The 22,711-nt window shown below is 33.9% G+C and overlaps 2 protein-coding genes across 2 annotated transcripts; both read right to left on the reverse strand.

Moving 5' to 3' along the window:
• Positions 1-4,357: 4,357 nt before the first annotated feature.
• On the reverse strand, positions 4,358-5,748 carry LOC127799031 (LOB domain-containing protein 38-like). Its single transcript, XM_052332724.1, has 2 exons — positions 5,424-5,748; positions 4,358-5,012 (listed from the first exon to the last, which is right to left on the reverse strand). The coding sequence occupies exons 1-2, from the start codon at positions 5,605-5,607 to the stop codon at positions 4,627-4,629; spliced, it is 570 nt and encodes a 189-aa protein (XP_052188684.1). The 5' UTR covers positions 5,608-5,748; the 3' UTR covers positions 4,358-4,626.
• Positions 5,749-15,858: 10,110 nt separating this feature from the next.
• LOC127800036 (zinc finger protein ZAT10-like) lies at positions 15,859-16,961 on the reverse strand. Its single transcript, XM_052334425.1, has one exon. It carries the CDS (start codon positions 16,769-16,771, stop codon positions 16,115-16,117), a length of 657 nt encoding a protein of 218 aa, XP_052190385.1. The 5' UTR covers positions 16,772-16,961; the 3' UTR covers positions 15,859-16,114.
• Between the last annotated feature and the right edge of the window lie 5,750 nt (positions 16,962-22,711).

Genomic DNA, 22,711 nt, shown 5'->3' on the forward strand with positions numbered 1-22,711 from the left:
TTGTATGATTATTTTTATTATTCTAAAGAGAATCTACAACTACTACTAAACATTTTGAATTGAAAGATTCCTTTGAGGAAAATATGTACTGATTGATAAACTATGGATAAATTTCATTAAGTCCCTCAAAATTTATCAGCTGGGGAGTTAATATTTTTATAGTTTTATTTTTTATTGAGAAATCTTTTGACATTATTTTTTGATTAAAAAATTATATTTATATGTCAAATAAAATGATCATAATGTTCAATTAATTTTAAACAATTACACACAATTTTACTATTACAAATTAATTAAAAATAAAAATATTAAACTTACCTTTAAGGAAAGTGGTGTCAATGGATGATTTTGAGAATAAATAATAGATAATAAAAAAAGTGAAAAATATGACCATTAACGTAGTCGGTCCCTAAACCTAAGCAAAATCTCAATTTATTTTTAAAGAAGTGTAAAAGTCAATTAGTTCATAAGCTAAGCAAAACCCAATTAATGTTTGAATTAAATAAACAAATTGATTTTCAATTTATCTTTAAATCATAAAAGCAAAGTAAAATTATAACTATTGAAACTAAAAGCATAAATATATATAGTGTTTAGAAGAAATTCAATAAAAATCATATTTACTTAAAAAATAAGAAAATTACAAAAATTGTGTATTGAAAAATCATATTTACTGAGAAAAAAACAAAAAATTCAATCAAAAATTCAAATTTTGGAGATTACTTTGATTCCACAATTCAAAGATAAATTGAAAATTAATTTGTTTTTGTGATTCAAAAATAAATTGAATTCCGCTTAGGTTATGAATTAACTGTCTTTTACACTTCTTTAGAGACAAATTAAGAATTTGATTCGATTTAGTGGTTACATCTGCACACTTTTTTCCTCCATATGGTGCGACATTCCTCCACTTAAAGATAAGTTTGGTATTTTATTTCTAGTTGATTTATTATAATAATAAAATTATGTATAATTGTTTTAGATTAATTAGAGTATTGTGATATTTTTTGTTTTATTTTATTTTAGCATGTAAATATAATTTTTTACCCCAAAAAATTAATATCAAATTGAGGTTCTCGATAAGAAATAAAAATAATAAAATGACGAGAGAGAGTGTAACACCCCGCTTTTTCTCTTACTGAACGTGTCACTATACTGGAGCCCAAATATGCATAAATTATTTTTTTCTTTCTTTGTCGGTACATAACGTAAACCTTAAGTACCGAGTTCCAAACAAAACCCCCAACAAATCATTAAAAATGTGGAAGTGATAATCGAAACCTGATATGGTACATAATCAATTCACTTTATTTATAACATAAAAATCCGTACCATAGTTAACATCATATCCTCAATATTGAAATATATAAATACATGGAGATTTCGTAATGTTCTAACAAGACTAATCATCAATAAAGTATCAGCTAAAATATCTCCAAGACAGCTTGCTGAATCATCGGCCATGCCATCACGTGCCGTCATATCTCAACCTGCTCATACCCTAACTGCAAGTTTAAACTGGAACGTGGAATGTTCCAGGGGCATAACCCATTAGAAGATAAAACTTCTAGTGAGGGTCCAAAACATATATATACGAATGCATGATACAATAACATGAACAACATTTGCCCTTAGTGTAATTTCCCTAGCCCGTAAGCCAGGCTAGGAATCCTAGACAAATCCCGAACCTCTGCAGGATAAGCCAAACTTTATTCCCTCAATGCCCTTGGGGAATTACGGCTACACTCTGGGGGCGACATCCCATTCCCATGCACAAATATTAATGTGACAATAATATCGTGTCATGCAATTATCACGACTTTCCATGTAATATGACAAAATGAATCATATTTTTCATAAATATTATGCATATATAAACAATCATATCTTTCATAAATATCATGTATAATAAACAATCATTTCATGTAGGATAGGAAAACTCACAAAACCATGTTTAGTATAAAATTACTCACCTTCACCCAAAAATTTAAGACACCTTGAAAAGCATGCATTGCCTCGTTATGCGTGCCCCACCTCAATTTTCGTGCTAACTCTCAAAAGTTGCACCAATCACATCATCTTGATCACCTCAAATTCCTTCATTTTCTTTCATTTTTCCTCTCCGAAAATTCCAATAAATACCTCGGGACTATTTTTTCAAATCTAATTTCACAACAATTCATTATAGGCTATGAACTTCAAGGAAAAAATACTAGACTTACCCGAATATTGCGTTTTCATGCAAAACGAGGCTCTTTGGTGTGGAAATCGAGACATTGGGAATCTCAAATCCCAATCTTTTTGCATGAACCTCTATAAAATAATTTTGCCAATTTTTCCCAAGCCCCACGCGCTAGCGCGTGGGCTGCGCGTGCTAACCAACGCGTGTGGCCCACGCGCCGGTCATCTTCTCCGACGCCGGCCATACCGGTGATACTGGTTTCCGATGCCACCTTGTAGCCCTCATCCAGTCGATCCTTTTGGCATTCCTTGGAGGCTGAAAGAAACACCAGAGCACAGCCAACCGACCACTTGAAGTCTCGGATCGGCCGTCCACCTCCAACTCCGGCGAGGCTTCGAATCGCCTTCAAACTTAAACCAAAATACATGAAACTTACTAGAAATGATCTACATCTCATGGGATTCAAAAGCCCCTTTATTTTGGAGCTCCAATTAGTTCGATTTCGACCTCGATTTGAAGCTCCATTTTCTTCAAACTTTCGGCCACTTCAAGTTCTATTTATAGGCAATCATCGAGCTTCAAAATGGCTTTGGTTGCCTTGCCCATCACCTTAGGAGGATAAACCTCCCCTAGATCGACCTTGAGGCTCCCTTATCCGACCATAATCTCGATTTGCAAGGTATCGACCATTCGGCCGAATTCTTTGGTCGATTTTTTTGCTTTTTCAGGCCACTACGATGGCTTTTGTCGGACAAGCTCTTTACAAAAGATGCTCCCCCAACCAAGCCTTGTGCAACCCTGTGGACAAAATCGGCCATGGATGACCAGCCATGTGCTGATCATTGGCCAACTTTGAAAAATTACATTTTGGCCCCTTAACTTTTGGTCTTTCTCATTTTGGCCCATTTTCACTTAACCCTTGACTTTCCATAATTTCATTTAAGACCCTCAAGTCCTAAAACATCAATTTAACCCCTGAGGATTCCGAAAAAATATCCTTTCGGCCTCCCTCTAGCAATTTCAAAAAATTACACTTAGGCCTGAATCTTCAGTTTGGCCTCAAACCCTCTCGTTTCTTCCTAAAACCACTGAAGGGTTGTTCCTTATGAAAAATCGATGCCCCCTCAAGCTTTCGTTGACTTCCGGGAAGTCGTCTACAATAATTCGGTATTGCAGCCTAATTGGCAGCTGCATTTTTGCTGTACCAAAAAATGTTCCCGATCCAATTTCTTTCGGCACCATAAATCCTATCTCGGGGTGCTTGTTAATGCCACATCATTATCCTTTGGCATCTCGGCTCCAAGGTACTCCCGGCAGTCGATTTGATCAATTTTTTGGGCTATTTAGATACTAATTTTCTCTAAAATCTTATTTCTCTAATAAATTATTTATTTTTAATTAACCCAAATTTCTCGGGTATTACATAGAGTGAAGTAGCAAAACTATAAACTTTCAAAAGATTTAATTTAATAAATTGTAGCCATAAATAAATTAAATGAATAGAGAGAAGGTAAGAGGTAAATAAATAAATGATAAATTCCCTTTCTTTTCTTAGGCAACAAGGTACGTAAAATTCAACAAACGAAAGACTTCAACGGGTCCTTTGGGATATGCGGGGAAACGCAGCCTCGGCGGAATCCATTACCATCCATTAATTAATGTAATGTATACTTCAAACCCCCACCCATTAATTGCTTTCTTTTTTTGATGAACTTAATTTCATATTGTTTTTGTCAGTTTCAGTTATGGCCAGTCGTCTCCATCTTTATTTAAATAAGCATATATATAGCTAGCTAGGTGACCACGTCAAATTAAATTAAATTATATATATATGTGAGATAATAATATAATTATGGTACCTTGAAAAGGAAAAATATTTACAAAATTGTAAAAGTACTAATTAATTAGTAGGATGTAATTGTTAAGTGTGATATATTATTTTTACTACAATATGATCTTCTTTAATTGCCCACAATTCCATACCTAATATTTATAAGCTCAAATTCGTTTTCTGACCTTTTTTATGTATTTTCTTACCAAAAATTAAAAAAAAAATTAATAGGAACAATGGCAAAAAGAAACATTTTTGATAACTATTAACTAACGGGTTCGATTCCCCGCTTCTCTTAGGCTCAAACGGTCGGAGAAATAAATGTTAAACCAAAGAAACATATATAGCCAGCCCACATAGAGATAGAGCTCATGTTATGCCCAAATGGAGGAGAAGAAGGTTCATTACATTACAATTTTGTTTTCTAAGACAGAGAGACTGAAAGGAAACAAAATAAGGAAAAAAAAAAGGGAAGAAAACAAAAATGGACACGCCGGAAGTTCCTAAATACATCGGAAAAGGTGAGAATTTTATTCACCTAAAGGTACTACTACATTACACTCGCCGGAAAATTTAAGCACCAACCTATCTAATTAGTTTAGCTCTCTGTAATCTACACAAAAAGATTCAGAAGCTTCGGATCTTGGGCTTTGAAATTCTGGACGCCGCAATCACCTCCTCCAAAGCTCATCATGGTCCCCGATTCTTCCCACTTCAACCACATGCCCGCCCCCGCCGGCTGCTTCTCCGGCGCACAATTCATTGCTCCGCCTCCTTTTCCGGCTCCAAAGATGATAGGATTGGACGGTGTAAGAAAAGGTCCAGGGGATTCGTTTCTTAAAGTTCCGGCAACAACTGGCCGCAAAGTGCCGCCGGTTAGAACGGTCTCCACGGCGGACTGGCACTCACGCCAATTCCCGGTGGAGAGGAGTCCGACGGCGCCGCCTACCGGATTCACCGTACGACCACACGCTTCGTACAGCAGCGATTGAAACAAAGCTACGCAACAAAACGTAAAAGGCAGTATCAGAGTTAATGACCTAATAAAGAGTAAGACTAACAAGTAGCATCAAGGATGATTAGTGACCGTATATGTATGGACAAAAACGAAAAGGAAAGTAAAAACAAAACGAAACCCACTGAGTCAAATCAAACAAAAACACCATCAAATAAAGCCGAAATCTTCTTGCGATGATCAATTCGCGGGGGAATAGAAAGGGTCGGTTGTCTTCCTCTTCTTCTTCTTCTTTTTCTTTCTTTCTTTCTTACGGTGAATATTGGGAGTAATTAATCCTACAAAAACATAAGATTTGGCTTGTCGCAGGTTCGGAAACAGGGCGAGCTAGCTAGCTAGCTGTATAGCTACCATAAGATGTGGATTAGGAAAACATGATGATGGATGAGAATTACCAGGTCGGTTGCTTTCCGGCACGGCGGCGATGAAGGAGAGGAGATCGCTGCGGCCGAAGAACTTGGAGAGAAAGAGGGTGGCGAAGCCTTGGGATTGGGGGCTGGGAATCCAATCCAAACAAGGCCTAAGAATGCAGGGTTCGCTGCATCGTCTTCTCAGGACACGGCAGCCGTTGCAGCTCATCTTCTTCTTCTTGGTTTGGGGCTCTGATTCTGCAAAAAATTTCTTGAGATCAAAGGAAGGGAAAAGAAAAGGGAAACAGAGAGAGAGAGAGGGGGAGAGAGAGAATAGAAGAGGAAGGAAGGACGCGCACAGGGGGGTTTAGTTTTGGATGGCATATATAAATAGTAATTCTATCCATTTTTTTTTTTATGTTAATTAGTTAATTAATACCAGGGCTAAAATAGTAACTTTGAACTGGGAGAGAGAAACACAACCCCAAACTTTTTCCATAGTTCGGCTAATTTATAATCATCCAGTGAAAGGAAAATCATTATTATTGTCTTCTACTTCTACTAGATACTAGATATTAGATATTTATATTTGGAAAAAGAAAAATCATTATTAAAAATAATATATAGTATTATAATTATATAATAATAGTAATAATAATAATTCTGTGGAGTTTTTATACAAATCAAATTTTGCAATATTATTAATTAATATGATATGTTTTGTTGGTATATAAAATGAAATTATAAAATAGAGGAAATGATCATCATAAGCAGAAGAAGAAGACGAAGAAGAAGAAAGGACATTAGGTGGGGTAGAGTTAACTTAGCTAGGGTTAGAGTGTGGTGGGGTTAAGGATGCGTAAGAGTAAAAGTGAGCAGTACTGGTGAGTGTGACCTTATTGTTGGGAATATATTTTCCAAACAATGGGCACGAGCGGCTTCCCATCAGAGCATCTCCACCGTAGGTTTGGATTTGTTTGGATCAATTAACAACTCAATTCCATGCCGATTAACTTCGCCCCCTTCTCCACTTACTTTGCCCACCACCACGTCACTACTCAAAAGCATCCATCCATCCATCTACTTGGGGGGAGGGAGAGGGAGGCTTACCACATTTTCTTCATGTCCCCATTAACGAATTCACATATATATATATATATATATCCATACATAATAATACTGTCAATTCTTTTTTCTTTTTCTTTTTATGTTTTTAATAAATTAATTGATTCTAAATAACAACTTTTAAACTCTGATAATAAAAGAGAAAGTCTATGGGGTTTCTATGATTTTTCCTCTTGATTTTTTTACTTCTATAATTCTTTTTAATATTTTATATGTTACTAAATGGATTGGAAGGCCATATTATGCATTTTTAAAATATAGACAAAATTTATTGCAATAATAAAATTGTTTTTAATTTTATTTAACTTCAAAGATCATGAGTTCAAGTCAAAAAAACAATCTTTTGTATTATTATACGTTTTAAATTCAATTATATAAAGGATATTTTAAAAATTTATTTATTAACAAAATTTAAAAACACTAAACGTATTTAAAAACAAAAAAAAAAATTACAAAAAGCTTAAACACTAGAACGATCTACACGCCCAACCACAAAGGGTGTAATTGGAATTTACCCTTTACATTCAATTCACCTGCACAAGTCAAAATTGAAACGCTGACTTCCTTCTAAAACACGAAGCTAACTATTGGCCTAAAAATGGTATTTTATTAAGGTTGAGTCATGTGTTTAAATTTTTTAATCAAAATAAATATTAAGAAAATAAAATTGTTTGTTCATAATGTATTTTTTAACATATGAAGGGCACTTTGCCTGTTTTATTGTGGCTGGCAGTGAGACATTATCCATTAACTAAACTAAACAACAGAATGATTCCTAGGGATTCACGGCGTATGCGGCGACATGAGCCGTCTAAAGGATCCGTTGCCCCAACAAACGGCACGCGCTCATTTTGTCTACAGTTTTCGCTTTTTATTTTTATTTTTGGTACTGTTGTTGTCATATTATTATTAATTTATTATTTTTGCTAATAATATCTTGATTTAGTAATATGACAGAAGTCCTAAAACTCTCACGTTTTAGATATAAATTTAATTATTTGTAAAAAAATTAATTTAAGTAATTGATATAAATTAATTCTTTACAATTTTGTAATTGTGATTTGGGCTATTACTAGTCTGGTTGTTTTGTAAGTGAGTCACGTAGATTTGATTGATTTAAAATTTATTTTATATAATGATCTCCGTGTACTTGACTCGTTTTAATATTTATTTAAAATATGATTTGATATTAAAAATTAAGGAAAATAATGGTTATGTGAATTGACTTAAAAAAAATAAATAAATAAAATCCTACAGTAAATGATTAGATCAGTAGCAAGGCAAGGCTTACCAGTTATGAATCTAATTCGAACCTTATTAAATTATATTATTATGATAAAAAATTACCTTTTTTTTTTTATTGAGGCAGGCAGGCAGGAAGCGTACTGAACGAAGGAAAGATTCCATTGGGTGATCCGCTGGGAGACGCGGAAAAACGCAGCCTCGTTGCTGTCGTTATTTTATTTTTAAATATTTTATGTCATCTTCTGCGCTTTTTCCTTGTTTGTAAATTTGCTATTTTTATTAAGGAATCTGTGATGACGTGGAACACACCCCCAATGGAAGACAAAAATGGGAGCATGCTGACGTGTAATCCACGGCTGTAAAATAAAGTCATGTTTTATAGAGCACTTGAAGTCCGATGTCATAATGGAGAAGCCACATTTTCGTCGTGTGGAAAGTACCATCTAATAATGTAGTGTCTGACTTTTTAGTTTTTATAGTTAATTTTTTTTTAATAAATATTTTATATTTTTAATATGTAATGGTTAATGACTAATATTATTACTTTACCCAAAGGTGAATATCAATGTGATTGAACTTGTAAAAAAAAAAAATTAATTTATAGAAACATAATCATAAAATTCCTTTAAGGCTTGCGCAGGGCAGACTTAAAAATTTAAGGAACCTTAAGCAGCAACAACACAATCAATCGTAACACTCTTTTTTTCTCTCGTCTTGCTGGAGTATTAAATAGGGTCACTCACTATTTGATCGACAACTATGTGTTTATCATCTCTTACTTTTGGTCTCTTTATTTCTACTAACAATTGCATCTCATGATCTTACGGCTCCCGTTAGCATTCGTCGTCTCCTTTTATTTGCATTCACGATCTCTTTTCTCTCGTGCTTCTCCTGCGTTAATGCAACGTAAACAAATGAAATAAAGAGAAAAATTTATCATGTAATAATTTTGATTCCTTCTAAGATTTTTTCTATTTCATTATTTGTAATTATTGTAATTAGATATTTGGTGGGTTAAATTAGAATGTAATTAAATGATAATTGAATACAAATTATGCCCATAAGGAAATATTGTTATAGTTATTTGACAATGACAGACGATTATTAAACATAATAATATCACCGTGACGCATTGGATGAAGAAATGGTAATTAATAATTTATGAAAAAGTTGAATTATTGAGTGTGGTTAGAGGATGACGCCGTTGGATGAATGTCACGCTCACACTCACTCAGTTACCTTAAACAATTACAAGTCGTCGTAGATCTTCCACAGTTTCTTTACTTGGGGAAGGAAACGATTAATTTAATTGGATATATTAATATTAAACTATAATACAAGAGTTATCAAATAAATATTAAATAAATATGTCATTTTTTAATGTATTGTTTGCGTGTATAGTTCAGTTCCAAGATGCAGACGGATTTTTTAGCAAAATATGTGTGTTTTGAATCCTGAAATTTAAATTTATTTGTATTTTAAATTCTTAATTTGATTGTGATTAAATTTTAAATTTAATTATGATTATAATATTATTAAATTTTATTTTAATTAAAATTTATTTCATCTAAAAGAATATATTCATAAATTATCTTTTGATCACTATATAATTTTCTGTATATATCTATAAATAATTTTAAGTTTATAAATAGGCATTCAATACTCTAGAAATAATCTTAATAATATTTTGGTAGCACTTATATCACTTTTATTGTAGTAATATTAGCTTAGTAATATTTTATTATTTCTATCAGTAATTTTTTTTTTTCAATTTGAATTTTTCACGTAAAATACTATATTTATTTCAATGTTTTAAAAATCGAACCGACCGACCGATTCGACTGGTTAAACCAGGAACTGGTCTGCCATCCAGTTCGATTATATATATACATATATTGTTGAACTTCATTTAAACCGATTAAAATTGGGATAACCCGGTGAACTGGATCAGAATCGGGAATCGAGTTGACCCTGAAGGGTATAAAAGAAGCCTGGGAGTGCAACAGCGTGCTGGAACTTGACGAGTGTCGACCGAGGGTGTCCATCGAAATGGCAACATGTTAGGACGAGTTGCTATGCGAATCTGTGATTCCGCGATGTTGGTTGTTGATTGTTTGATTGTGATTTATTTTCAATCCAAAATTCTATCACTACAAAAAAAAAAATGATGAACTTGATTCAAAATGAAAAGGATCTACTATTATCATATCATATTATTGAGTATTTGTACAAATTACAAAACCTTGGGAAAATTTAGTTTCCTGTTATAAATATAAGACAGTTGCTTCCTTCTTTATAATTATTAATGGTTTTTCTTTCTATGTTGTTGTTTGATTGATAACAAAAAGTGCTTTTGTAAGTTAATAAAATTAATTTTCTACTCAAAAGGATAGAGTGGCCAGGAATTTGAAGTTCCATATAGAAATAGAAAAGAAAATTATTTTTATTGTCATATTTTATTTTTTATTTAAAGTGAAATGCCAAATTGGTTATCAAACTTTGTTCAAAGAACAAATATAAAGAGGTTTACCAACCATCAAGTTTCTTTTTTAACGGTATCAATAATTAATGATTAATTACTATAATCTCTTTTATAAAAATTATTTCTGAATTGGCAAAGTGTCAAATTTGTCAGTGAACTTTGGGCCTAGAGACCAAATTCATCATTTAACTTTAAATGGGCCAAATAATTAGTCACTAAGTATGATACTATTTGTCTTTATTTTTTAAGCTGTTAAACTTTGATCCGATATATGTCTTTAAAAATATTTTTAATAAACCCTTACTTAAAGTTATTTCTAAAGATAATGACGTGGCCTTGGCTTATTCAAGTTAAAAAGATCATATCTTAGATAGTTTAGTATAACAAATAATTAGGTCAAGAGGATATGATATATTGATATGACGACCCCCTAAACACCCATCATTATTATATAATAAAGTTATTGTAATAAGTTATTATTTACTTTTATTTTCCAAATAATGGCATTTATTTCACACCTATTATTTTGTTAAATTGAAATATTTGTTATATCTTAAATAATTTAATGTCAGAATTTAAATAAAAACTTTATTACATCACAAAAGTTAATTTTTTTATAATTAATTTAATATTAAAATGAGAAAATTCTTAAAATCATTTACATCCAAATAGTGTTAACATCAACATCTTTTAGTAATTTGACAATTAGAATAACTTTTTTGGATTGTTGATCAAACACAGATAATAAATGCACTACTCAAATGATTAAGGCCAAATTTATTTATTTATTTATTTATTTTTACAAAAATAGCTCTCCTGACAAGAAACGATTCACAAGAATACCACCACAAACACTAATACATTTGGGAGGAAAATAAAAATAAAAAAACAAAAAAAAAAATTCTATACCGGCTAGTGTTAAAATTTCAAAAGCCCAGACTGGTTCTGCTATTTTTAGGCCTGGCCCAATTATTTTGCCTGCCCAGCTTAGACAAACAACATCACAGATTCATAAGGCCCAAGCCCATATTCACAGTTGGAGAACAATCCTCATATCAAGCCCTATTTTCGTCTTATTATCGTTCTAACGTGTCTACCTTCGAAATTAAGTGTTGGAATTAGCGCACCCCATAAATAATTGACAAATTATGCAATTATGGTATATGGTCAATTATAGCTTATCATTCACTTGACCAAATGAAATAATATCCCCACTTGAGAGAATCCTCTATCTCAGTCTTGTGTTTGAAATGTGTATTTCGAGATTTTTGATTACGAGTTTTTTTTATTATTTTAAAAAAAATAATTTTTAAAATAAAAACTAAAAACAAGTTTCCTTTGAAATTTTGAAAAAACTTATTTTATGATATTTTATTTAATAAATTTAATTATTAAATAATAAAAAATTAACTCTTTTTAATAAAATTCTATTATTAAAATAAAATAATAAATTTGATTAATAAATTACTGGCATACATCTTAACAATAATTTATATCAAATTATAAACATAATAATATACTATATGTTATCTTATAATTTTAATTATAATATAAATATACTGTATTTTTTAAATTTTAAATAAATATATAATTTTTTTTAAATTTAATAATAAATTTTCTTCTTTTTTCTCTTTTTTTTTTCTTTATCTTATTTTCTTTTTCTTCAGCACCCTGCATCTTCTTTGTCGCCGACAACCATTGTTGGCCAGAGATTTACACAATCATAATCTACCATTAGAAACGCCAAGCCAATGGGTTACACATACACAAAAATGACCTAGATTTAACAGTTGAATTTTCGTAGATCTAGTTTTTAATTTTCAATCACAAGTGAAAAATGCACTATCAGTCACTATCGACCACCATGGGCGATGATTTTTGGAGATTAAAGGCAATCACTTGACACCCAAGAGCCCATCGATTAATATACCTAAAAAAACAAACAAGATCCAATGACCAAATCTCCTTAAATCTAAATTTAAACGTTCGACCAAAACCAACACTCGTTTATATATGCACTGTCAATCGCCACCGACCACCGTGGGAAGTGATTTCTGGTGATCAGAGGCAACAACCTGACACCTAAGGGCTCATCGACTAACATATCCAAAAACCAACAAGAGAATAAAGAAAAAAAGATGAGAGAATAGAGAATAGATGATAGAAGAGATGAGATGAGACAAAACTAGCAAAAGAGCAATGAGAGAGCTGTCGACAGCAACTGCACCACCGGTGGTGAGTGTTGTCGACGACGATAATGGGCGCGATCGACCGTAGTGATAGCGGTGGCAGTGACAGTCGACGGTCGAAGGAAGAAAAGAGAGGAGAAATGAGAAAAAAGAGGAGAAAGACGAGAGATTGTGGGTTTGTGCGAGATTGGTTAGGTGGCTGTGTGTTTTTATTGTTTTGGGTGTTTTCAACAAATGTTATTTTGAGTTTTTTTTATAATTTTTTTTATTTTTAAAAATAATAAAATAAACACATTTTCAGTATTTTAAAAAATTAAAAACTTAAAATGGGTTAAAAATAACAGAGAATGAAATCTTAATTACTATAATTTGATATATTTATTCTTACTTTATATCCTTTTTGAATATCTTTAGATGATATTTCACTAGTTTTATTTAGGTTGCATATTTACACGAGGGATAAAAAGTACAAGAAATAGTCCTCTTTTATTTAGGTTTATCTGTTAAAGTTACATGACAATGAGTAATAAATAATTACATTAAAAATATATTAAATTAAGTGGATTCCATGCACTTTTTAAATGAATTAAAATAAATATGTAAATTTATTTGGGAAACAAGTACAAAACAATGTTTGGTAAATTATTCCAAAAATATCGTCGGGGAGAGGGGGGGATAGGACGCCTTGACTTGACATGCGGCATGTCTTGGTTAAGCCAACCAAAGCAGAACAAAGTCAGTCAAACCGTACGTACCGCCTAATGTTAGGAAAGCAAGATGAGCAGAAGCTTCCAAAGCTGGGTGGGAGTGGGATTGGCCTCCAACCACTGGAAATTCCACCACCCCCGGCGGGCGCGCTGTTTCCATTTTTCCCAATTTGCCAATTAAAAAAAAAGGAAGAATCCAAAATTTCCACCAACAACTCCAAAGCTTCCATCACCTTGCTTGACTAGCAGTTACATGGATTGCAACTTTGAAATTTCAACGTGGCTTCACAAACGAACAGTCGGATTAATTACATTAATAATAACTCAACTTTACATTTTATTATTGTTTAATCACTGAATTTTGAAATATTACCTATTAATCATTGATATTTCAAAACGACTACTGTTTAGTCACTGAACTTTGAAATATTACCTGTTAGTCATTGATATTTCAAAATTATTACTACTTAGTCACCGAACTTTAAAATGTTACATATTAGTCACTAATATTTCAAAATTATTATTGTTTAGTCACTGAACTTTAAAATATTACATGCTAGTCATTGATATTTTAAAATTATTTTTCACCCTTGACTCGATAGTCACTGAACTTTAAGTTCACGAGTGACGAATGAAGAACAATTTTGAAATATTAGTAACTAACAGGTAATATTTTAAAGTTCAATTTAACAGTTTTGAAATATCAGTGATTAATAGGTAACATTTTAAATTTCAGTAATTAAACAGTAACAGTTTTGAAATATCAGTGACTAACATGTAACATTTCAAAGTTCAATGACTAAGCAGTAACCGTTTTAAAATATCAGTGACTAATAGGTAATATTCAAAGTTCAGTGATCAAATAATAATAGAATATAAAGTTGAGTTATTATTGATGTAATTAATCCCAAACAATCACCGTGTTTTTGCCATTATGTAATAGGTAATTGGTGAACATTCAAATCCAATGCATAATCTCAATTTTTGAAAATAAGAGTATCACTTATGAAGTGAATAAATATGATAATCTTACGAACGAGATTATTGAATATGTTGTTACATAAATATAATAATAATTTTATTTGATTAAAAATATTTTTATCAACTTGTCTGAATTTGTGAAAATAAAAAAATAATTAGAAAATATGAGAAAATTCACTTTTCAAATATTTTGATACTTAAATTAAATATTAAAAATGATATAAATTATATTAAAATAAGTATGAAAGACGTATATTTTTAGGAATTAATGCATGTTTATTTATAGAAAAATACATAATAATTTTAACTAATTTAATATTAAAATTATTATAAATAATATTTATTTTAATTAATCATAATCAGATTGTTGAGTTTAAACTGAACAATCAGTTTTAGCCCAAATAAATATTTTAAACTGTTGAGTTTTTAATGGGTATTTTTTTATCACACAACAGAATATATAAAAATTGTTTGAATGTTAATTAGAGAATTGAAATTGATGTTATAAACGGGTAAGTAAAAATATAAATAATTTTAAATAAACAAATTTATTGGTAACATTTATCAATTACAGAATAGTAGTAAAATTATTTATAAATTAATTATTATTTAAAAATGTGAAGTTCAAATTTAAAAAAATAAAATATTTTAAATACAAAGGCCGCTCTTCAACGTCAATTAATGACTTTATTATTTTTTTCTTTTAGCCGTACCATTACTCCTAGTAGTTGTTATATTGCGTCGATTGCATCAATTGGGTCCCACACTCCCACCTCTCTTAAATAAATAAGAAACTTCTTTTAATTGATGATTGGACTACTCGTACACCATGGCAGTGGGTTGGGGTTGCTACTTTAATCCTTAATACTCTTATCTGCAAAAGAAAACAAAAAAAATAAATAAATAAATTTCGTCACCTTAAAAATCCCCGCACACTGTCTCGTATACGTGAAAATGGTTAATTATGGTATATGACAGCGCATCAGATAAGAGATATAGTGCATAATATCCACAAAAAAATTACCTTACAGAAAGATAAAACTCTCACATTGTAATTATCATGATTTGAACCTGCATCTTTATTTACAATCTGCTACCTGATTGTCATCGGTGGTACCCAGTGGGGGCTTAATCCTTAATACCATCACTCATACTCATCCACTTCTCATCCTTCCTTGTAACCGTCAATTATTTTCCACACTCCTCTGTTTATCTTCTTTCATCATTTTTATTTTCTAAATTATTATTATTTGGTGCAATTATTTAATAATACATTGTTGCCCACACACGCACGCAGTCTCTCTCTCTCTCTCTGTGCAAATATATATATTTCTAAATTCTAAAAGAACGGCAGTAAAAAAGAATTCAACACAAGGCTGAATGGCCAGCCTAAGTAACTGTTTAAAAGTCTTATATTTATCATTTACGCAATGTTACTATATAAATAAATAAATAAAAATTAAATAATTCTATTCTCAAAAGAATATAAGAAATTAGAATATTCTCATCGTAAGTTCAAGTTAACTTAACTAGGAGAAAACGCTAATTTTTTTTATATAATAATCCTTTTGTAAAAATTATAACAAAAATAATATGCACTCACCCAAAGTTGTTTTAAGGGATTTGTTTAAATTTGGTTCAGTTGCAGGATTTAATTAATTAATTAAATAATAATATGGATTAATATCCTCTGCTGGAGATTCAATCTAGTTTAGCAACTCCCCCTCGAACAACAAATTTCAAAAACAAAATAACAAATGGAATTAATTCTTCATTATCAAGAAGACGAAAATGGAGTACTGAGGCAATTCAGATATTATGTACCCAAAAAATTGGTTCTCCCTCGTCGAAGAACATTAAGAAAAAAAGAAAAAAGAAAAACCAGAGAGAGAGACAGAGACAGAGAGAGCAAAGCCACTAGATGTAAAGCTAATTCCCAAAACTTGGTAGGATTGCAACCCTAATTTCGATTCTTGATCTATTGATCTTCACTCTTCAGAGAGGTTTTTAGGCTTTCGTCGGCAACAGATGGTGGCGATGCTTCTTCGCCGGATGAGGAGACTCGACCTCGTCTTCAATGCTAAATTCACCCAAGGCAGGCAAGGCAGGCAGGTTCAAGTCAAAGTTCCGGTGGCTGTTGGTGGATCCTGCACCTTCGGACGAGGTGGCGCCGCCGCTTGCCCCGCCGACTCCGCCTTCGTAGTGGCGGCGCTTGTGTCCACCCAAGGCCTGTCCCGAGGGGAAGCACCTATGGCAGATGGAGCACTCGTGTGTCCTACCAGTGACTGCGATGATGGCGCCGGTGGAGGCGGTGGTCGTGGACTGGTCGTCGGAGCTGGCGAGCTTCCTGTGACTGGCCTTGTGGCCCCCTAGAGCCTGGTAAGAGGCGAAGGCCTTGTCACATACGCTACACTTGTAGAGGAGCTTCGACTCCGACGATGTCGAAGACGGCTCTGGATGGGAAGAAGAGGAGCTTCTGCCGCCGCGAGCGAGCATGATGAGGCAGAGAGCAAGATACTCTTCCTCGCTGGGTGTGGCCGCGTTCTCCATCCGCGGTCGTTTCGATCGCTTCCCCTTCGTCCAGGGCTCCAGATTAAGAGTCACGTTTTCACGATCAAACGGTGGCGTAGGAGTGCTCGGCGAGTTGAGAGCTTCCAAGGCCATCAGAACCCAAATTCAACACTAGAGAGAGAGAGAGAGAGAGGGGGGGAGGGAGGGGGTGAATTAAGAGTTGAAGATGGGAGTGTGGGAGAGAATTGGCGAGAAGAGAGGGATTTTATATATACAAGGGGAGGGGAGGAAGAGAAGATCGAGGAAGCTGCTGCTTCACAAGTGTGAGCGAAGCAAGTGTGTCGCCCGAGTAATTATACAAAGGAAAGCAATTAATAAATAAAATAAGACTCGCACTCGCTAATTATCAATTAATAATTTTAACAAATGTGATAAATTAGGTAGCACGGAAAGGAGTGGAGCACGCACGTCTAGTAAGTTGTCTTAAAGGTGCCAAGTGGGTGGCCAGAGTGGACTGAGTGAATGCAGACACATAAGGACCAAAAGACCCTTTCCAAAGTCAAAACAAACACCCCCCCCCCCCCAACGCACCCAATTTGACAGCAATTTACCAACAGCACTCTCTCTCATTTTCCTAACCGCCTCTGGAAGCCGCCAGAGTCAGCAGCCGTCCGCCACCGCCACCGTATCAAATTTCCTCCACTTGGTGGTACACCTAGCTCATAATTATCTCCTCCATATCTGCCTACTTTTCGCTTCCACCAACTATTATACACAATTGTATACAGATAATAGATTCATGCACCCCTCCAGTGCCCTACCTCGCACAAATGATCAGTATGGTTGTGTGTATATATATATATATATTTATTTATTTATTATTTTTATCTTGATATTTATTAAATTTAACAAAAATTACGAGTTACATGAAAGTAAATATATATATAAAAAAATATGTGTATCTAAGTAGACTTAACTTTAAAGAGGTTTGGATTTGTTTTGTAAATTTTTTATTTTTTTTATAAACTATAAGAGATGTAGAAAATATATTTTTGTAAATTTTATTAGGGAAGTGATGCTAATGAATTTTATAAAGGTATTTACGAAATTAATGCCAATTGGTGTCTCTATACCTATTGCCTAATCACACATAGCACGTTACCTAAAACAAAAAAAAAAAGAAATCACACATAGCACGTGGCAATTTATTGTAAGATTTTGTTGTGACTTGTTAGGCTAACGAACAGAGTGTGTGGTGGCTGAGATCATAATTTGGATAAATAATTGAAGTTAGTTGAGGCTATATTTGGAAATTGTGTGAAATGGAAAGTAAGGGAAGCAAAAATCATAGAGGTTACTGGTTATGATTTGAGTGTTTTCAGTTTATTTTTTTATTATTTTTAAATAACAAATTCATAATTTTGGTCCAAAAGGTGAAATCGCTCACTCTGGACGCTCCCACACCCGGCCCGACAGGACGTGGGGGAGGTTAATCATGGTGACCCAGCCGGACACAGTGGTTAGACTCAGGCTCACCGCGCACAAGGAGCCTCTCTCACTTTGGAGAGAGGTACCCCACACTACCGAGACTCGATCCTCGATTTTGATCCAAAATTTACCACGAAAGACACTTTATACCCTCTTCTTGACCAATTGGGCTGCCCATGCGGACAACAAATTCATAACTTTTACATCTGCTCGTGTATATATATACATTCTTTTTTATTGTTTGTTAAAGTTCGGCATTTTTAAATTTTAATTTTAAAAACAGTTTCAAACATCAGCTATTTAAATGGTCATCTTACATTGTTTGATTCTAAAATTAAAAAAAAATAATTTTTTTTATATATAACAAAATAGGTCCTGAATAATCTTCTGTACATACAATAATAATATTATTTTTTATTTTTCTATCTTCTGAAAAAATCTCCAAACTCTTGTACAAGTTCATCCTTTTTCTTTTTTATGTAATTAAAATCAAATAAATAAATAATTAAATTTATTCAAAAAAATATATCCCCATTTTCTCTTTTATTTTTCATATGCAACAGAACACGCATAGATGATCACCCGTATGAAATGCAGCTCCATTAGTAATTCTTCTTGTATCAAAACTTAAAATATTCTTTTAATTATTATTCAGATAATTATTCAATATATAAAAAAGAGTGAATAGCGTTATGCCTCTAGGACATAGATCAAATGATAAAAGAATGAGTGATACATCGGTGTAGTTTGGTGAGTCGTAAATTCGATTTTTCTCTTACGCAAGGACCAAACACCTAACCTACAGTTTACATTTCCTTGCATAATCGAGAACACTGGCATAGGTAGGGGTGTGTAATTGGTTATAACCGAACCGAACCGAACCGACTAGCATATGATAACTGAACCGAATCGATTGACTAACCCCACTAATCGAAACCTAAATCATGGTAACTGAACCGAATTGAAAAACAAACTAACCTAGAATACCAAAGAGACCGAACATTTGTTTTCGTCGGCCACTTGGCCGACAGATGATTCCAATGATCAAAACCGATCATTGTTCTGATCATTGGATTCCTTAAACCACAGTGATTCATAAATCCAAAAATGAGTTTGATCGGACGATTGATTTTTTGTAGATCTAAAAATTAATTCTATAGTTAAAAAACTCAACACGTTTTTGAAAAATAGAAGTTGCCGAAAACTTATCGAAGGGCGAGCACGGTGGTACAAATTGGAGGAGAGAGAAATGCACTCGTTGTAGGCGTTGAAATTGGCGTTGGTGTGTTGAAGGTCCAAGTTGGTGTCGACGTTAGAACGAAAGCCTCGGAGGTGGTTGCTTCGACAGAAACAACAGTTGGCGTCGAAGGTAGAGAGGAAGCATCGGAAGGGGCGATGGTGCCGCTGTGTATGAGAGTCGGAGATGATGGGGGCCGAGCAAATGGAAAGACCAAGGAGGGTCGGTTCGGTTCGGTTCGGTTCTGGGTCTTCTCTCTGATCTACGAAGCCTCGAAGAGCCTTTGTCTTCATTTTCGCCATCGACGACGGTAAGGAATGGTGGTTGTCTACAAGTTGCTATGCAAAATCACCAGGTGGAGGGAGATCGGGGATGAAAATGAAATGACGAAAGAAAGAGAGAAAGAGAGAAAGAGAGAAAGAGGGACGAAGAGAGAAGAGAGGGAAGAGAAAATGAAATGGCATTGGCAGTATAGACATGGGGTGCCACGCACGTGTGAGGGGGGTTCATGGTTTGATTTGTGTGTGTGTGTGTGGGGGGGGGGGGTTGGTTTATTCCTACACGGTTCGGTTCGATTTTCGATTATTTTGACCAAAATAATCGAATCAAACCGAATAATCGATTTTTTGCTAAATGAATAACCGAAACCGAACCGATCATTATGGTTAACCGAATGGGGGTTGGTTTATTCTTACACGGTTTGGTTCGATTTTCGATTATTTTTACCAAAATAATTGAATCAAACCGAATAATCGATTTTTTGCTAAATGAATAATCGAAATCGAACCGATCATTATGGCTAACCGAATTGAACCGATCGAACTGGTCAGTTTGGTTCGGTTAAATCGGTTTATCGGATTTTTTGCACACTCCTAAGTACAGGGAGTTGCGTAAAAATGATCATTTCGAAAATAAATAACGTTATTTTAGATAAATTATAATGTATTAACTAAATAAGATTATGTCGAGATAGATTTTTTCTTAAAGAGAAATAAACAAAGAAAAGAATAAATTTCTTGAATATTAATATTATTGTAAAGGGTGATGGTGGCCAATAGATATAAATACGTTGTGCTTTTAAATAAATTTAAATTATGTAAATATTAAAAATAAAATATAATAAATATATTTTTTCTGAAAATAAAATTTAATTATTCTAATTTTTTTAACTTATTGTAAAATAATAGGATCAAAATTCAATTAGAAGAGATGTAATTCAGTTGAAGGGAGGGAGCATATGTAGGGGTGTGCAATCGATTATAATCGAACCGAACTGAACTATATGTAATAACTGAACCGAACCGATTGACCCACCCCAACTAACCGAAGCCTACACCATACTAACCGAACTGAACCGAAAATGAATCGAAAATGAACTAGAACACAAAAATAAACAAGAGACTGCCTTGTTGTTGTCGCTGGCCACCTAGTCGGCTGGTGATTCCGATGATCGGAACCGATCATTGAATTCCCCCAACCACGGTGACCCATATATCCAAAAATTAAAAATATCTAATAGTTAGATTTTAGTAGATATAGGTTTCAAACTTTCAATGTAAAAGAGAAGTTGTATCCAAAAAACTGACCTAAAAACCATCGGTGTCATCTTTGTCTCTGGCCATCGGCAGCAGCTCGCATCAGCGTCATATTTGTCTCTGCCCATCAGTAGCAGCTCGCATCGACGTCATCTTCGTCTCTGGCCTTCGTCTTCATCTTCACCATCGACGACGACGAGGGATGGTGGAGGGAGAGAGAAGAGACGAAGAGATGAGGCGGCCTGATCTACGAAGCCTCGAACTCGAAGAGCCTTCGTCTTCGTCATTGGCGAAGACGAGTAATGGTGGAGGAAGAGAGAAGAGACGAAGAGATGACCATGAGGCAGTGCTGCTGCGCAACTAGATTTGAGATCTATGAAGAGATGAGATAAGGTAGTGCTGCAGCCAGCCAAATCTCAAAGAGAAAGACGAAATGGCGAGAGGGATAGAGTCTTAGAGAGAGAATGACGAAGAGAAGAGTGAAGAGAAGATGGTAGCAGACATGGGGTGCTGCACTCGCGTGAGGGAGGGGGGGCCGGTTCGGTTCGGCAGGGGGGGTTGCCACGTCCGCGTGAAGGAGGGGGGCGATTCGATTCGGGGGGAGGGGGTCGGTTCGATTCGGGGGGATGGGTTATTGTTATTTGGTTCGGTTCGATTTTTTGATTATTTTTACTAAAATAACTGAACCGAACCGAAGAATCGATTTTTAAGGGCAAAAATAATCGACCTGAACTATTCTTTTTGAAAAATCGAATCAAATCAATTAAATTTATCAGTTCAATTTGATTAATTTGATTTAACTGAACTTTTGTTCGCCCCAAGGATCTGTGATATTTAGTGCTTGCAAGGAAGCAAACCTAACGGTGGGGAGATTAGCTCCTCCTAACTCCTAACTTTTATGTACTCTGTCTCAAACTATATATATATTTTTGTAAAAATAATATTACTTTTTAAATTGAACAAATGTTACTATACGAAATTGCATGTCTCGTTGATTATAAATACAGATAAAGAAAAAAAAAGCCGGATCCTACAAATTATAATTATAAAAAAAAAAATAGAAGTATCACATTATACGAAATATTTCCTGACTAAATATTCTTGAAAGAACATGATTTAATTTACCAAATTCTTGATCTCTGTCTGGGCACTGCAATGGCATCTTGAAAAGAAATTAGGCAATCCTTGAAACAAAAGAAGAAAAAGATTAGGTTCTGGCTCTGGGCGATCAATTGGCATGGTCCGACGGCGTTTGGGCGGGTCGGTGGCCTTCGCCTCTGCCTAACAACGAGAGAAATTACCAGTTCACATACCATTAGGTTACCTAACAACACACCTGGTGGTGGTTCAATTCCAATTTACAAAAGAATTTAATTTCTTTACGTACCAATAATGGTAAGAAGTTATATTAATTTGGTTTACATCCAAGGCTTAGAAGAAAGTAAATTTATATACATCTTGTATGTAATTTATGAATTATTGTGTATATTTGTAAAATTATCTATTTCATTTTTAAAAGACAACAAAACAATATAGTATTTGTAATTTATCATAAAATAAAAATAGAAAAAAAGAAGAAGAAGAAAAGAAAAGCATGATGGGGGGGTGAGAGATTAGGCAATGGTGGACTGGAAAATGGGCGGGGCATGTGAAGTGAAGTGAGTGATTAGATATTCATTCCATTTGCGTGGTCCAAAACCAACTGCTAATCCAGAGCCTTAATTCACAGCACCTCCACTCCACTCCACACGTGACATGCCTTTCCATTTTTAAAACAACCCAACTCTCCCAACTATGCTTCTCACCTGCTCCCCTTTCTCCTCCCAAATTGGC

Source organism: Diospyros lotus, chromosome 4 (genome assembly GCF_014633365.1).
Source record: "Diospyros lotus cultivar Yz01 chromosome 4, ASM1463336v1, whole genome shotgun sequence".
Classification (NCBI taxonomy): Eukaryota; Viridiplantae; Streptophyta; class Magnoliopsida; order Ericales; family Ebenaceae; genus Diospyros; species Diospyros lotus.

What these genes read in the sequence shown, in the direction of transcription:
- LOC127799031 (XM_052332724.1), bottom strand. Translation starts at nt 5,607, where the DNA reads ATGAGCTGCAACGGCTGCCGTGTCCTGAGAAGACGATGCAGCGAACCC. An exon ending in GCCGGAAAGCAACCGACCTG is followed by an intron (nt 5,013 to 5,423) that starts GTAATTCTCATC and finishes TTTGTTGCGTAG; the next exon opens with CTTTGTTTCAATCGCTGCTG.
- LOC127800036 (XM_052334425.1), bottom strand. Translation starts at nt 16,771, where the DNA reads ATGGCCTTGGAAGCTCTCAACTCGCCGAGCACTCCTACGCCACCGTTT.